The sequence below is a fragment of the Neltuma alba genome, unplaced genomic scaffold (genome assembly GCF_004799145.2).
Source record: "Neltuma alba isolate B1F8T4 unplaced genomic scaffold, ASM479914v2 tig00013018_pilon, whole genome shotgun sequence".
NCBI classification, from domain to species: Eukaryota; Viridiplantae; Streptophyta; class Magnoliopsida; order Fabales; family Fabaceae; genus Neltuma; species Neltuma alba.
This window is the reverse complement of record NW_021637365.1, coordinates 82,079-99,939: the sequence shown is the minus strand read 5'-3', so window position 1 is coordinate 99,939 and position 17,861 is coordinate 82,079. Positions and strand designations below refer to the sequence as shown.

General features: G+C 30.4%; 2 protein-coding genes across 2 annotated transcripts; both read left to right on the top strand.

The window, feature by feature from the left end:
• The first annotated feature begins 3,460 nt into the window (after nt 1–3,460).
• On the top strand, nt 3,461–6,439 carry LOC114733584 (trimethylguanosine synthase-like). Its single transcript, XM_028921058.1, has 6 exons — nt 3,461–3,965; nt 4,091–4,334; nt 5,010–5,145; nt 5,259–5,350; nt 5,995–6,118; nt 6,227–6,439. The coding sequence occupies exons 1-6, from the start codon at nt 3,767–3,769 to the stop codon at nt 6,344–6,346; spliced, it is 915 nt and encodes a 304-aa protein (XP_028776891.1). The 5' UTR covers nt 3,461–3,766; the 3' UTR covers nt 6,347–6,439.
• Nucleotides 6,440–14,131: 7,692 nt separating this feature from the next.
• Nucleotides 14,132–16,633, top strand: LOC114733586 (trimethylguanosine synthase-like). Its single transcript, XM_028921060.1, has 6 exons — nt 14,132–14,229; nt 14,343–14,586; nt 15,642–15,777; nt 15,891–15,982; nt 16,165–16,288; nt 16,380–16,633. The coding sequence occupies exons 1-6, from the start codon at nt 14,187–14,189 to the stop codon at nt 16,497–16,499; spliced, it is 759 nt and encodes a 252-aa protein (XP_028776893.1). The 5' UTR covers nt 14,132–14,186; the 3' UTR covers nt 16,500–16,633.
• The last annotated feature ends 1,228 nt before the right edge of the window (nt 16,634–17,861 follow it).

The window sequence follows — 17,861 nt, the reverse complement described above, 5'->3', positions numbered from 1 at the left end:
ATCACATTTTTTATTTTTCAGGTTATTATTTAAAGCATGCCGAAAAATTTCCTTCGTTCTCATTGCTTCGGCCATAAGAACTGATGTTGCTTTTCTTACCTAGCAAGCAACCAAAAGAATCTCTTACCATAAAATTGATCTAATTAATTTTTAGATAATTATCAATTGGAGCACGCCATCTTTCTTTCTTGGGAAAACCATGTTTTGTGGTCCCTATAATTTTGGTCAAGATCCTTAGAGTTTATTTTTTAGGATACGAGTCCTTGAAGCTTTAGTCAAATTTGGTCAAAATCCTTATGTTAACTGACATGGCTTGTCAGTGTTAAAAATGATTATGTGGCAGTTGACTTAATGAGTTGGCAATTTTTTTTTATGACTGGACCTTTTTTTTCTCTTTTTCAAGCGAATCATGTTCTTACATTTCTTTATTCATCGGGTTTGCATTTCATGCTCATCATCTTGATTTATCTAGTGTTTTAAAATATTTTGTAATACAATGTCATGAAATAGAAAATATTTGAAGACACTAGATACATATGAAAAAAATATTTTAGAACATTAGATGAATCATAAAATATTTTGAGATATTAAAAAGATCCAAAAAATATTTTAGAGGGTTAGATGAACTTTAATCAAAAATAATTTTAATACAAATAATTTTTTTAAGCAAAAAAAAGAAAAAAAAGGAAAAATAATTCAGAAAAATAAGAAAAATGTTTTAATATATATTTAGTGTTTTAAAATATTCTCTATTTCGTGATATTACATCACAAAATATTTTGAAATACTGAAAAAAATATTTTAAAAGTACTGGATAAATTAAAATAAACTGCATCACAAAAAAAAGTACCTCACAATACTGCTTAGCACCATCAAAATGATGACCACGGAATGCAGACTTCTAGGGCCTGTTTGGTTTGAGGGGAGGGTGGGAGAGGGCGGAGGAGGGGAGGTTTTATCCTCACCTTGTTTGGTTTGATTAAAAAGAAAGGGAGGGGAGGATATTTAATGATCTCTTATTTAGTTCAAGGAAGGGAGAGGAGGGATAGTAATAATCAATTTACCATTTTACCCTTACATATTAGTTTATATTTTTTATTGATATATTATATAAATTAATTTACATCTTAATTTCAATTATATAATCTAATGAAAATTCAGTCTTATCATGTTAATATGTGCATTAAAAAATTGGTACAGTAATTTTTTATTCTAATTAATATAATAATATATTTAAAATAATCAAATTAACAAATTTTATATGCTCTAAGAAAAATGAAATTTTATTCTCTTTAGGCTATCCTTTTTTTCAGCTTTAAAATATTTTTAATAAATAATATATTTATAAAAAACAATTAATTTTATAATATTTATAATTTTTTATTTAAATAATATATTTTTTATTTTTTACTTAGGATAATATATTTTTTATTTGAAATAAATATTATAATAATATATTTTATGGGTAGTAGTGGAATATTAAAAAAACTATAAGAGTATAATGGTCCAAAATTTTAGCTCCCCTCCAAAAACCCCTAATTTGAAAGGGAGTTAAAATGAGGGGAAGGGAGGGGACATTTTAGCTCTCCTCCCTTCCAAAATTTTTAACCAAATGAGGGAAGGGACTCATTTTCCCTCCCCTCCCCTCCCCTACCCTCCCCTCCAACCAAACAAACCCTTAAATTCTCAGAATTATAATTATAGTGGCAAAACTCTTTCTCCAAATTCTTAGAATGCCTATATAATCTCTCACTAAATACCTCACAGTACTGCTCAGCTCTCATCAAGACGGTGAGAACAGAATGCGAAAGCCTAAGTTCTCATAATTATAGTGGCAAAACTTTTCCTCCAAATTTTCAAAATGCCTATACAAAATCTGTCACTAATTTCCTGAGCATGTAGATCTGAATCACCAAAACCTAACCTTATTCATCGGCTTCTGCCGTGGCGACAGCTTCCGATGAATCACCTGACATTTCATTCATCTGCTGTTGCATCAGCATCCGTCGCTCCATATTCCGCATCTTGTTAATGGTGCTAAAGCGTGCATCAACAAAGATGCCACCACTAAAACGTCCTTCGCTCTCTCCACTTGCTAGCCATTACAATCCTCCTCCATTGGCAATTAATAAGATCAAATAGAATCTTTCTGCCTCGCAAAAATTGCAAATCTATTATTTTGAAGATCACTGACCTAAAGCATGATTAGTAAATCTCGTATTCCAACTGAAAATGTTCTTTCTAATATAATTATCTAGGATAAAAAGGAGTATAAAATTTAAAAATCATATTGAGGAGGGAAGCGCTCCATAAGAGTACCAAGACATAACAAATTACAAAACCCTATAAGAGGTTCAGGTACTTGAAAAGTAATGGAGATATCTCACTAAGTTATGTTACAAGAGAAAGTTGTGGACAACAATTTTGGTAATATTATCTTTGGGGATTTCAGAATCATTTCGGGATTTTCAGAAACTTTTTTGAAATTAATTATCTTCTGTGGGACCTAAGTGCAATTTTTCCTAGATTCTCCTTATTAGCTTCCAAAAAATTTCTGCGATTAGCACTGGCAAGGACAACTTGAGAATCCAAATGTTTCTTCTTCTTTTTTTATTGTATACCCAACTACATTTGGCTTTTCAAATATGCTAAATTAAAGTAGTTAATATTGCTATCTAATATTCTTCCAGATTGGAATTAACCAGTCATCCCTCACCCAGCTAGTAAGTGATCGAATCATTATTTTATTCATAACAAGAGTGAATTGATTACCGAACCAGACATACTAGTGAAAATATTCGACACCATTGAAAGATATTCGTGTGAAAAGAATCTAGAGAAAAAGATATAACGGTAAAAAAAAAAAAAAAAAACCAATGGAGCAGAATTCTTCTCGTGCATATTGATTTAAAAGTGCGGAAATTTTTTTGACGTGGGCCTTTGTTTATGCTTTTATATGCCTCCAATTATTATTTTTTGGCTCAGATATATCATATATGGCTTCACTTATTAAATATTATTTTTTCAATTCTAAATATAAAATCTATTTTATAGTGTAAAATATATTATAAAATAGGTCTTATATATTTAGGAATCTTAACTGTTGTTTTCCTACTGTTAGCAAATTAAAATTAACCGTTAAAATATTGACTATAACCGTTAAAGATTTTTAAAAAAAATTTATACCATCATCGAATGATAAAAGGATTAATGTGCATGTCTTTTTTGTTTTTGGTTCTCCTTCTCTCGTTTGTAACTAGTTGTATGCTTTTTGCTTCTGAATAATAAATTCTGTTCACTAAAAAAAAAAAGGGATTAATGTGCATTTTTTATGTTCTCTCTCGGGCCCCGGGGGGTTTTTTTCCTATGGTCCCTTTGTTTTTTTTCCTTTTCCTTTTGGCTCTTGTAACTCCATCCTTGCCTGATGCTTTTGGCGCCACCACCACGCGCCTGAATCAGATTTCCACCACCCCAGACTTCATCTTTGATTGAAACTTTCAGTGTTACTTGAAGTTCACATTCACATTCACGTAAATTATAAGCACACGCAACAATGACAGAACAATCTATTTCTCTGGGTATAAATAATTAAGAACCGCAGTCAGTTCAGTGCGCCACCACGATTCATCTGTGCTTCTCCCGTTCCTTCCCTCCCTCTCTCCCTCTCTCTCTCCGAGGCTTTCCCTTAACCCAAATAGTCAGCGCTGTCCTTTACGCATCTCTTTTCTTTTTGGTTTGCTTCAAATTTTGCAAACACTCTCTGATTATGTGGGGGGTTTACAGATGTCTCTCAGAATTATTGCGGGGTTTCAGGAGAGTAGTTGCTCTGTGCATTTTGCCTTTGTGGGGAAGCAGAAAAGCTCTGACAGAAGACGGAGGAGACACAAGACAGGTCTCGAAGAATACTACAGAAACTTCAAACCCAAGAACTACAGAAACTTCAAACCTAAGACAACCACAACAAGGTAAGGAAAATTTCACATTCTTGCCTTTGAAATTTGTTCATTTTCAAGAAAAGAAGGAGGAGGAGAAGAAGCTTGGAGGATCTTGCAGAATAATACCAATGGATAAATCTTTTTTCCCCCCTCAGTTGAGGGTTTTAGAAATCCTGAGGCTTCGAAGGAAGGAGTTAGTCCACTTACCAAGAAATATTGGCGCCAACGATACAGACTATTCTCGAAATATGACCAAGGTATCCAAATGGACGAAGAAGGTTGGTTCTCTGTGACACCTGAAGAAATTGCCATTAGACATGCTGAGAGGTGTACGGGTCATGAGGTTGTGATTGATTCCTTCTCTGGAGTTGGAGGAAATGCTATTCAGTTTGCCAGAAAGTAACTTTCTTCTGCTTTTATAGCTCTTATTTGTTATTTCTGCCTAGTTTCAGTAATTGCCTGCATATTCTGAACCTTGACATATACTTCATAAGTTACTACTCCTTCCAGTCTATAGTTATGTGCATGTTAGACTTGGATTCCTTGCACTACCTAACTCTATAGAGTGCTCAGGAGCAGTTATAAAATTAAATTGTGTTACTTCTTATATTTTTATTTTACATATAATCAATTTTACTGTCCATAATACACTGCATTAGAGCACTTGGCAAATTATGGCACTGCAGAGAGTCTAAGTCCGTATTTTCTCAACATTTATGAACTGAGCTGAAAATGTTGTATGGTAACTTTATGCTAAAAATGCAATGCAAGAACTCTGTCAGTGAACAACCTAAATTCAGCATTTTTAATATTGACTTTGGTTGCCTGCGTTTAGGTATAAAGGTATATTTTGTCAGGATAGCTTGTCTTTGTTTTTGCAGTTTGCACTTTTTAGGGTGATCGATTTGGAATCGGTACAAAAATTAGTTACTATCTCAAAGCTTCATTTCTATGCTTTTGCTTTGAAACCTTGCAAGAACTAGATAATATGTACACACACACACACACACACAAAAACAAACATGTTATTATATCTTCTTTCTTATAGTTTGTTTGTTATATCCAATTTTTCAGGGGTTGTCATGTTATTGCCATAGACATAGATCCTGCAAAAGTTGCACTGGCAATGAATAATGCAAAAGTATATGGAGTTGAGGAATATATTGATTTCATTGTTGGAGATTTTTTTGCGCTTGCTCCATCGTTGAAGGCAAAATTTTACTGTCACTGTCTTTTTTCTTTTTTCTTTTTTTTCCCCTGAGAACCATGCCCCTGTTCAACAACTGAGGGCTGTTTATTGCTTTTATGATTTCATTCCGCCAGGGAGATATAGTGTTCCTTTCACCACCATGGGGCGGTCCTTCTTATAAAGACGTCCAAACATTCACACTTGAGTTGCTTAAGCCAGTTGATGGGTATGTCATGCTGCTTGCTTGCTTTTGAATGAGATTAGCTTTTCAATTTCTACTTGCATCAATATGTTACTGGCATTTAGTTTTGTGGCCATACAGTATGTTAGTGTCGCAAGTGTACTCTTGATCTCTCTAGTTTCATGAAGGTTATATTTGGTTCCCCTGGTTTAGAATTAGCCAATGTTGTCATCTTATTTGATTGAAATAAGTTAATGTTCTCCCTGTGTGTCATAATTCATAAAATTTAATGACTGTAGTAATTTGTTGACTTTGACAGCATTGTTTATGTGATACTACCTCTGATCCTTAATATAAGAGCTAGTTAACTAATTTGAGTAAATTAAGAAAATTAGTTAAGTTAGTTATTTGTAATAAATAGGTGTTGTATTTCTTAAAATATCCTTACTAATCAAATGTATTAGCCAGAACTACTATTATTATAAAGACTACCTTCAAAAAAAATAAATAAATATAAGACATAAAGTAGACTGGGGTTTTATATTTAAGACCAAAATAAAGTTAAACGAGCTCTTATATTAAGAACCGGAGGTAGTATTATAATTCATGCAACTGATCTAACGTAATGGGATAAGATTTATTGTTATTGTTGTTACTTTGAACCGGGAAAATGTTAATCTCTTGTGCAGTTATACTTTGTTTCGGGTTGCTCAAGCTATAACTCCTAATATCATTATGTTTCTACCTCGGAACATTAACCTAGAACAAGTTCCAGAGCTGTGTAGGCTGTCTTCTCCTCCTTTGCAGCTTAAGGTAAAATCTCTGCAATATGTGATTCATTCTAGAATTATGTTTCCATTTACATTTTTACCCGAGAGAGAGAGAGAGAGATTAGAAAGGTGAATGGTTTCAAATTTGCAGGTTGAACTAAATTATATACAGAACCATCCTAAGGGTGTGACTCTGTACTTTGGTAGTACGGTAGCTGCTTCTCCCGGATTTTCATCAGAATGTGAAGTGCTTCCATATGAAGACTGTTAATTACTTAATTGCAGGCGTTAATCTCTCTTAAATGTAAAGCTATCTCTCGTATTTATACATTGGTTATGACTCGAACCCCAAATATTTACTCAACTGACAAGACTTTCTGCCACTTACGCCAACTTGAATTAATAGAATGCTTCCTCAATTCTATTTTAAAAGAAGTTTCAGCATGAGTCTACTGTTAAAGACTTGTTGATGTATTGATTGTTCTTGTATTTAAATTCAAATTTTAATTTTTTTTTAATTTAAGAATTTAGCATTACAACATGATGTCTAAAATGATTTTTAATATTTTTATATGCATGAATTAAATTTATTTTATCATCTACATTTTATCCCTTTTAATTTAATAAATACATTTTATCCTTTTTTATCTTTATAAATATTACATGTTCTGAATATGAACGTAAAATATGATTAATTATATCACTGAAAACTTAATAAAAAAATCTATAAAACTAACCGGAAGCGTTAAATATATTAACTGTTTTATTGAATTATATAGATTTAGTTTTAAATTTTAAAATATGACATTAAATGGAAAATTAAATACAATTATGAAAAATAATTTCTCCAAATTTTCTCAGTTTTGTACTTTGACATCTCAATATCAGGCTTTTAGAGCTTATGCGGAAAACATTTGATAAAAAAATATATCTCGAAGTTTCAATGTTTTTTTCGGTTAACAAAAGTTTTATACTACAAAATCAAGTCTTTTTCAGAAATTTCTGTTTAATAGCTTTAACAAAAGCGGTGGTAGGCATAAAACACAATCGCATCTCTAGGAATTCAAATTACTCTTCTGATCCTAAATATAAGATATTTTTTATAATATAAATTACACTATAAAAGAGGTCTTATATTTAGGATCGGAAGAATATTAAGTAGCTCTTTATGAGATTTCTTTCCAAAAGAATATTTCCAACAAAAAATCACGACACAGGTTTTTAATTATCATATTCAGAAATCACATTTTTTATTTTTCAGGTTATTATTTAAAGCATGCCGAAAAATTTCCCTCGTTCTCACTGCTTCGGGCATAAGAACTGATGTTGCTTTTCTTACCTAGCAAGCAACCAAAGAATCTCTTATCATAAAATTGATCTAATTAATTTTTAGATAATTATCAATTGGAGCATGCCATCTTTCTTTCTTGGGAAAACCATGTTTTGTGGTCCCTATAATTTTGGTCAAGATCCTTAGAGTTTATCTTTTAGGATACGAGTCCTTGAAGCTTTAGTCAAATTTGGTCAAAATCCTTATGTTAACTAATATGGCTTGTCAGTGTTAAAAATGATTATGTGGCAGTTGACTTAATGAGTTGGCAATTTTTTTTATGACTGGACCTTTTTTCCCCTTTTTCAAGCGGATCGTGTTCTTACATTTCTTTATTCATGGCGTTCGCATTTCATGCTCATTATCTTGATTTATCTAGTATTTTAAAATATTTTGTAATACAATATCATGAAATAGAAAATATTTAAAGACACTAGATACATATGAAAAAAATATTTTAGGGCATTAGATGAATCATAAAATATTTTGAGGTATTAAAAAGATCCAAAAAAAATATTTTAGAGTGTTAGATGAACTTTAACCAAAAATAATTTTAATACAAATACTTTTTTTAAGCAAAAAAAAGAAGAAAAAAAGAAAAAATAATTCAAAAAAATAAGAAAAATATTTTAATATATGTATTTAGTGTTTTAAAATATTTTCTATGCATCACAAAATATTTTGAAATACTGAAAAAAAATATTTTAAAAGTACTGGATAAATTAAAATAAACTGCATCACCAAAAAAAGTACCTCACAGTACTGCTTAGCGCTCATCAAAATGATGACCGCGGAATGCAGACCTCTAAATTCTCAGAATTATAATTATAGTGGCAAAACTCTTTCTCCAAATTCTCAGAATGCCTGTATAAAATCTCTCACTAAATACCTCGTACTGCTCAGCACTCATCGAGACGATGAAAACAAAATGCGGATGCCTAAGTTCTCATAATTATAATTATAGTGGCAAAACCTTTCCTCCAAATTCTCAAAATGCCTGTACAAAATCTGTCACTAATTTCATGAGCATGTAGATCTGAATCACCAAAACCTAACCTTATTCACCGGCTTTTGCCGTGGCGACAGCTTCCGATGAGTCACTTGACGTTTCATTCATCTGCTGTTGAATCAGCATCCGTCGCTCCATATTCCGCATCTTGTTAATGGTGCTAAAGCATGCATCCACAAAGATGCCACCACTAAATCGTCCTTCGCTCTCTCCTCTTGCTAGCCGTTACTATCCTCCTCCATTGGCAATTAATAACATCAAATAGAACTTTTCTGCCTCGCAAAAATTGCAAATCTATTATTTTGAAGATCACTGACCTAAAGCATGATTAGTGAAGCTCATATTCCAACTGAAAATGTTCTTTCTAATATAATTATCTAGGATAAAAAGGAGTATAAAATTTAAAAATCATATTGAGGAGGCAAGCACTCCATAAGAGTGCCAAAACATAACAAATTGCAAAACCCTATAAGAGGTTTACGTACTTGAAAAGCAATGAAGAGATCTCAATAAGTTATGTTACAAGAGAAAAAATAAAACCGAAAAGAGAAAGCTGTGGACAACAAGTTTGGTAATGTTATCAGGTGATAAGAAGAGGATCTTATATGTAGATCTGTCATATAAATCTAATAGAAATTTGGCTAAAACAAAAAGTACAAAGGAAAAGACGCAACATAAATATGATTATATTTTTTTTAATATGTAAAAATTATATGTGGACCTACAGTCGAAACATATGAAATAAAAAGTTATTATGTGGTATATAAATATTTGCGTGAAAATAAAGAATTTCACAAAGGCTCAGTGATGATTATGACGAGACATATGTTGTGGTGGATATAATAAATTTTGCATTTATTACTAGTCTTGCAAAATATGAAAAACAAAATATGTGTCTGTTAGATATTGTTTTGTTTTGGCCTTTCTATTAGATATTGTTACAGCTTATATATGTGGCTCACTAAATAAAGAAGTTTACATTATAATTCCTGAAGGATTTTAAATGCCCAAAGCATATACACGAAAATCATTCAATATTTGAAATTTTATGTTGATTGATATAATATGAGTATATTTTTTGACTAAAAAAATGTATTGGAAAATAAATAATTTTGTATCTTACTTGACATACAAAACAAGTTATTGAATGCATTAATGATTGATTTTTGTTGTGAGTATTTTGTCTGTAAAATATATTAAATTGAATAGAGATTTGATATGATACTTTTACGAAACTATTATATAAGATCATTTTGTTCAAAATAAATTGATTATGTGGATGTAAGATATATCATGGTGATTTTCAAGATAATTTTTCATTTGTTATTTTCACAGTGTATAAGGCAAGTGGAAAGTATATTGATAATTCAACATATCCAGAAGATATGTTGGAGAAATATACTTAAACAATATTATATGATGATAATACATCGTGAATAGTTTGGCTAAAAAAAATATATGCTCCGAAAGCAAAAGTGATGTTGTCATCAAGGAAAGTAAAAATAATATTATCAATAAGGGGAGTAAAGATTATGCTATAATCTTTTTCTTCATCAAGGTTTTGTCCCACAAGTTTTTCTAGTAAAATTTTTAACAAGGCAGTTTCAATATGTATTAAGTATCCTTCTTCCTTCACGAGATTTTTGCCCTATTGTGTTTTTTCTAATAAGGTTTTAATGAGACACGTTACTTATTTATAAACATCCAAGGAGTAGTATTACAAATATTGCAATATTAAGTATAGATGTCATAACCTTCTCAGAATTGTCTTTTGGCATTTCACACTTTAGGCCGTATAAGGTATAACCTACAACATGAATGACTTCTTGGGATTTCTTCATGATTAGTACTCGTAACCTCTAAACATTATATATCTTACAATTATGTAGATTTATTCCTTGTTGTATTTCTTGAAAAGGAATTTAGGGACTTATGCCTATAAATAATGGACATATATCAAGTGGTTGTAAGTTTGAAATGAATAAAAGATTACTCCCTCCTTCTCTTCCAATTCTTTCTTATCTTTTCCATGTCTTATCCCAAATCTCTCTTGCATTTTTCTTATTTTAATAACAAAATCTTAATTTTATAAAATAAATTAATTCTTCAAAGAAATTCACTTGGGGGGAAAGAGGGAGAAGGAGGGGGGGACTAGAGGGAGGAGAAGAGAATTGACCTTCGTTGCAGTTACAGTTTGAAAGAAAAAATACCTAGTCATCATAAAAATAAAAAAAATTGTCACCTCATCAAGTGATTTCCAGCATAATTATTTTTAGAATAAAATGCACTAACCACTCTTCTATTTTGCTTGAATTACAAAAATTTTTCTTCTATTTTGAAAATATACATTAACTTCTTTTTAAATTAACATATGTATTACATAAATCTTTCTCATAGATTTGAGATTCCATTTACATCCATCCAAATGTTAGTTGATTACTAAGTTTGACTCTTAAACTTTTATTTTGACTAAAATACCCCTTTTTAACATAAGAATTATTTAAACATTTATATTTGTTTTTATGCCATATATTTTTTTAAAAACTACTTTTTTATAAAACCAAAAATTATTTAAAAAAAAATCTATTTTCAAACTTTCTACTAGGTCATGAAATTTATTATTTTTTATTATATAATAAAATTTTATAATTTTAATTTTTCATCACATTAATTCAAATAATTAATTGATATTTCTTTTAAATGATCAAAAAATTTTAAATACATTTTTTATCATATAATATAAACGATGTAACTTTGAGACATTATATAAATATTTAAATTTAATATTTAAAATTTAAACAAATTTTTTACAAACATTTATAATTACTTCATTATAAATTTATTTAAAAAATTAATCAAATTTGTTGGGTCTACATTGATTATGTTATTTAAGTTTTTGTCCAAAGAAACATTAAACAAATAAATATGAAACGAAAAAAAATTGAAATATTGTTCAAAATAATTTTAGTCAAAATTAGAAATTTAATAAGATGAAGGATAAAATAGTAAATAAAATTTTTTAATTAAAAAGGTTTTTTTTAAAATATTCTTAATGGAGTTAATTGTTTAGACTTAACTGTGTGTTTCCAAAATAGAAAAGATATCCCCGTAATTAAGCTAAAATACAAAAGATGTTAGAGTATTTTATTCTTATTTTTAACATTGTCAACTCATGTCAATTAAGAGAAGGATTTGATTGAAACTAAAATAGCCCATATCCTCACAAATAAATTCTAGGGACTTTGACTAAATTTGACTAAAAGGATGTTTGGTTTCATCCAAAAACACTTTTAAAAAGTATTTTTTCACAAATCGAGATAAAACTCTTCTCATATACTTATTCTATATGTTGTAAAATTACTTTTAAAATCATCATTTGATTTCTATCTAAACACCCTATAAAATATAAGAATCCAGAATATAGTTTTCCCTTCTTTCTTTTTAACATTAGGCGCCTGTTTAATAGAAAGAATTAGTTAGAATGAAAAGGAATGGAAAATTTCAAAGTGGTGACATGTGTGCCTAATTTCAATAATTGCCTGCATACTCTGAACCTTGACATATATGACACTAAATTGCTACTCATCCAGCCTAAATATATGATCCAGACAATTAATTTTTTGAGATTAAAAGAATTAGCTAAATTAGTTTTTAAAAAAAGTGTGTTAATTTCCCTAATGTAGCCATTTTAATTAATTGCATTAGAAACTACTCCCTTAGTAGAAAACTTTCTTAATATATGTAATCGATAAGAAAAGTATGAAAAAAATATTTTAAATTTGAGAGATGTGAATTGAGTTTCTATATTTAGAATCAAAACACTCTTCTTCCGGTTCTTATGTTTGGGATTGGTGGTAGTATTTGTTACTTCATGTTCTGAAATGAGTGATTGCCTTCATATTCTGAACCTTGATTGATACTGCATTATGTTATCATCGAAGACCGCCTTCTTCTCAGCAGCATTGAATTCTCTTCCATCTTCAAACACTTCACTAGTTATGCATATGTTAGATTTGGATTCCTTGCACTACCCAACTCTAGAGAGTGCTCAAGAGCACTTATTATAGAATTATAATGTTGGTGTTATTTTTTATATCTTTAATCTACATATAATCTATTTTTACATCCCCAATACGCTGGATTTGAGCACCTGACAAATTTTGGCACCGCTGAGGATCTAAATCTGCGGTTTTTCAACATTTATGAATTGAACTGAAAATGGTGTATGGTAATGTTATGCCAAAAATGCAATGCAAGAACTCTGCACAGCCTAAATTCAGCATTTTTCATATTGACTTTGGCTGCCTGTGTTTAGTTATAAAAGTATATTCTGTCAGAATAGCTTGTGTTTGTGTTTTGAAGTTCTCACTTTTTGGGGTAATTGATTTGAATTCGTTACAATCTCAAAGCTCCATCCCTATGTTTTTGCTTTGGAGCCTCAAAGTAACTAGATGATGCGCACACACACACACACATATATATTTCTGTATATAAACATGATATAATATCTTATTATAGTTTGTCTGTTATATCCAATTTTTCAGGGGTTGTCATGTTATTGCCATAGACATAGATCCTGCAAAAGTTGCACTGGCCATGAATAATGCAAAAGTATATGGAGTTGAGGAATTTATTGATTTCATTGTTGGAGATTGCCCCATCGTTGAGGGCAAAACTTTACTGTCACTGTTTTTTTGAGAATTATGCTCATCACGTTCAACAACTCAGCGCAGTTTATCATACCATTATCCTGCTATTGCTTTTATGATTTCATTGGTACCAAAATAACTACTCATCCGGTTATAAATATAAGATCCTTTTTATAGTGTAATTTATATTACAAAAGGGGTCCTAAATTACACTACAAAAGGGGTCTTATATTTGGGATCGGAGGAAAATATTTGTTTGAAAAAAAATTCAATTTCTCAAAAAAAAAAACACTTCTTGAAATGTTACTATTTTAATAAAATAAACAATTTAGAAAATATGAGTAGTTGAATCAAGTTAATTAAATTTGAATAATCTAAATTTAAATTTTTGATTCATAATTTATTTTAAAAACTTGACCGTTAAAAATACTTTGATTTCATTTTATTTTAATAAAATATAGTGCAAGAAAATATATAAACTATTTCATATCTATTAAAATAAAATAAAAATATTGTAATTTTAAAAAAATAGTATAATTTTTTATTCAAATTACACTACAAGCTAGTTTTTATAATTAAGATAATGCTATTGCTATTAGATCTCAACCACGTAATGTTAAACGTCGACATTTGAGATTCAAATAAGCATACTAAGGATTTATTTGGAATGGCTTCTTAATTGGCATGGGAACATTTGTGTTCGGGAAAAATGTGCGGTGAATAAAAATGTACTATCTCCGGTTTTAATTATAAGACCCAGTTGACTAATTTGAGGAGATTAAGGAAAGAAGTTAAGTTAATTATTTGTAATAAATAGGTGTTGCCTTTTCTAAAATATCCTTACTGATCAACTATATTAGCTTGGACTACAATTATTAGAAGGACTGTTTTGGAAAAAAATGCATAAATATTAAAAACAAAGTAGATTGGGGTCTTATATTTAGGATCAAAATAAAAGTTAAATATGGTCTTATATTAAGAATCGGAGGTAGTACTTTTTTTTTAATTTCTTTTCGTCAAATAAAAAATCTGAATTCAGGAAAGTAGTTGCTCTGTGCATTTTGCCTTTCTGGGAAGCAGAAAAGCTCAGACGGGAGGCGGCGGAGACACTAGACAGGTCCGGATGACGGCTACAAAAACTTCAAACCTAAGCCAGCCACAACGAGGTAAAGAAAATTTTTCAAATTTCTGTCTTTGCAATTTGTTCATTTTCAAGAAAAGAAGAAGAAGCGCTGAGGATCTGGCAGAACAGTGCCAATGGATATTTTTTTTCCCCCAGTCAAGGGTTTTAGAAATCCAGAGGCTTCGAAGGAAGGAATTAGTCCACTTAGTGAGAAATATTGGTATCAACGATACAGTCTATTCTCGAAATATGACCAAGGTATCCAAATGGACGAAGAAGGATGGTTCTCTGTAACACCCGAAGAAATTGCCATTAGACATGCTGAGAGGTGTGCGGGTCATGAGGTTGTAATTGATTCCTTCTCTGGAGTTGCAGGAAATGCTATTCAGTTCGCCAGAAAGTAACTTTTTCTGCTTTTATAACTCTTATTTGTCATTTATGCCTAATTTCAGTAATTGCCTGCATACTCTGAACCTTGACATATACGACACTAAATTGCTACTCATCCAGCCCTAAATATATGACCAGACAACTAATTTTCTGAGATTAAAAGAATTAGTTAAGTTAATAAAAAAAGGTGTTAATTTCCCTAATGTAGCCATTTTAATTAATTGCATGAGAAACTACTCCCTTAAGAGAAAACTCTCTTAATAGATGTAATGGATAAGAAGAGTACAGGAAAAATAATTTAAATTTGAGAGATATGAATTGAGGTCCTACATTTAGGATCAAAACACCCTTCTACCAGTTCTTACGTTTGGGATTGGCGGCAGTATTTGTTACTTCATATTCTGAATTGAGTGATTGCCTTCATATTGAACCTTGATTGATACTGCATTATGTTATCATTGAAGACCGCCTTCTTCTCAGCAGCATTGAATTCTCTTCCATCTTCAAACACTTCACTAGTTATGCATATGTTAGGTCTGGATTCCTTGCACTACCTAACTCTATAGAGTGCTCAAGAGCAGTTGTTATGGAATTATAATGTTTGTGTTACTTTTTATATCTTTAATCTACATATAATCTATTTTTACATCCCCAATACCTGGATTTGAGCACCTGACAAATTTTGGCACCGCTGAGGATCCAAATCTGTGGTTTTCAACATTTATGAATCGAACTGAAAATGGTGTATGGTAATGTTATGCCAAAAATGCAATGCAAGAACTCTGGCAGTGAACAACCTAAATTCAGCATTTTTCATATTGACTTTGGCTGCCTGTGTTTAGTTATAAAAGTATATTCTGTCAGAATAGCTTGTGTTTGTTTTTCGAAGTTTTCACTTTTTGGAGTAATTGATTTGAAATGGTTACAATCTCAAAGCTCCATCCCTATGCTTTTGCTTTGGAACCTCACAGGAACTAGATGATATATATATATATATATTTCTGCATATAAACATGATGTAACATTTTAGTTCTAATAGTTTGTCCGTTATATCCAATTTCTCAGGGGTTGTCATGTTATTGCCATAGACATAGATCCTGCAAAAGTTGCACTGGCCATGAATAATGCAAAAGTATATGGAGTTGAGGAATATATCGATTTCGTTGTTGGAGATTTTTTCACGCTTGCTCCACCGTTGAAGGCAAAATTTTACTGTCACTGTTTTTTTGAGAATTATGTTCATCATGTTCAACAGCTCAGTGCAGTTTATCATTCCATTATCCTGCTATTGCTTTTATGATTTCATTCTGCCAGGGAGATATAGTGTTCCTTTCACCACCATGGGGCGGTCCTTCTTATAAAGACATCCAAACATTTACACTTGATTTACTTAAGCCAATTGATGGGTATGTCATATTTTTTTCTTTCACCACCATCCCTATCTTGTACCATGCTTGGCTTCAGCTTTAATAATTTAACATACCTGTTAATATTCTGACAGAGTCCAATGATGTCATGCAATTCATGTCGGGATAAAAGTACTTGTTATTGTTATTTTGAATTGGGAAAATGTTAATCTCTTGTGCAGTTATACTTTGTTTCAGGTTGCTCAGGCTATAACTCCTAATATCATTATGTTTCTGCCTCGGAACATCAACCTAGAACAAGTTCCGGAGTTGTCTTGGCTGTCTTCTCCTCCTCTGGAGCTTGAGGTAAAATCTCTGCAATATTCTAGAATTGTGTTTCCATTTACAATTTTAGGCCAGGGAGAGGTCAGAAAGATGAATGGTTTCAAATTTGCAGGTTGAACTGAATTATGTGCAAAACCATCTTAAGGGTGTAACTCTATACTTTGGTAGTACGGTCGCTACTTCTCCCAGATTTTCATCAGAGTATAAGGTGTTTCCATATGAAGTCAGTTAATTAGAGGTGTTAATCTCTCTTGAGTGTAAAGCTGTCTTTCATATTTATACATTGGTTGTGACTCGAACTTCAAATATTTACTCAATTGACGAGTTTTTGCCACTCACTATTTTATTTTAAAAGAAGTTTGAGCATGAGTCTACTGTTAAATGAATTTTAATTTAATTTTTTTAAATTTAAGAATTCAGTTTCGCAACATGATATCTAAAATAATTCTCAATATTTTTATATGGATGAATTAAATTTATTTTATCATCTAGATTTTATCCTTTTTCTTTTTATAAATGTTATATGTTCTGAATATGAAGGTAAAATATGATTAATTACATCACTAAAGAATAATTTCTGTGTCCAAATTTCTCCAAATCAGGTTTCTAGAGCTTACTTTGAAAACATTTGATAAATAGATCACTAAGTTTTGATTTTTCTAGTCGAGAAAAAAAAGGCTTTACATAACAAAATCAAACCAATAAAATTAGAAAAACATAAAAGCTAGATGATATAAAAATCAATTTATTTTGCGGTTATTCTGGTTTTTGGATTTATCACTGTTATCACTCCAACACTGTAGACTCTGGCGTAAATAGCCAATTCGTCTGGTTCAGATCTCTGCTTGTGGGACCGTTCTCTGTTTGATTTACTTTTGTTCTCCACTCATGAAAATCATATCTTTCAGCGGGTTTCTTCACTCCTCTTTTATTCTATTTTTATTCACTTCTCATCTCATCATCTTAATTATTAAAATGAAATATGAACGGTTCAAATTTTATATTTTAAAAAATAATTTTGTAAAATATTTTTTACTATTATTTTAAATTATCATGACAAAAATTTTCTAGTTTAATTTTATATAATTTTTAAAAGAATTAACATTTTATTCATAATTTTATAAAACATGAAATATATATTGTGAGAATTTTAATCTTATGGTTGAGATGAGAAGTGAATGAAAATGGAGGGAAAAAGAAGTGCAAGGACTCTTTTCCCATATAAGAGCTAGTTACATATTCAGTTTGATTCTAAATATAAGAATTCAATCTATTTTGTCTCTAATATTTATTGCCTTTAAGTATTTTTTATGGTAATTGCACATATTAAAGATATTTTATTAAGTGATAGTTTCAATGTACATGATTAATAGTGGTATTTTTAAGAAAAAAATTTATTTATTACAACTAAGTAATTTAAGTAATTTTTTAATATTCATAAATTTATTATCTAACCTTTATATTAAGAATCGGAGTTATTATGTATGATGTTAAGGCTTTATTCTTTTCAGTTTTATTTAAATTGAATATTGATACTAAAAAGGGTTCTTATTTCTATTTAGATACATAAATACCTACAATTATTATTTATATT

Coding starts and splice junctions, on each gene's coding strand:
- LOC114733584 (XM_028921058.1), top strand. CDS start 3,767: ATGTGGGGGGTTTACAGATGTCTCTCAGAATTATTGCGGGGTTTCAGG. Junction 3,966..4,090: donor CCTAAGACAACCACAACAAG/GTAAGGAAAATT, acceptor TTCCCCCCTCAG/TTGAGGGTTTTAGAAATCCT. Junction 6,119..6,226: donor CTCCTCCTTTGCAGCTTAAG/GTAAAATCTCTG, acceptor TCAAATTTGCAG/GTTGAACTAAATTATATACA.
- LOC114733586 (XM_028921060.1), top strand. CDS start 14,187: ATGACGGCTACAAAAACTTCAAACCTAAGCCAGCCACAACGAG. Junction 14,230..14,342: donor CCTAAGCCAGCCACAACGAG/GTAAAGAAAATT, acceptor TTTTTCCCCCAG/TCAAGGGTTTTAGAAATCCA. Junction 15,983..16,164: donor TTACTTAAGCCAATTGATGG/GTATGTCATATT, acceptor TCTCTTGTGCAG/TTATACTTTGTTTCAGGTTG.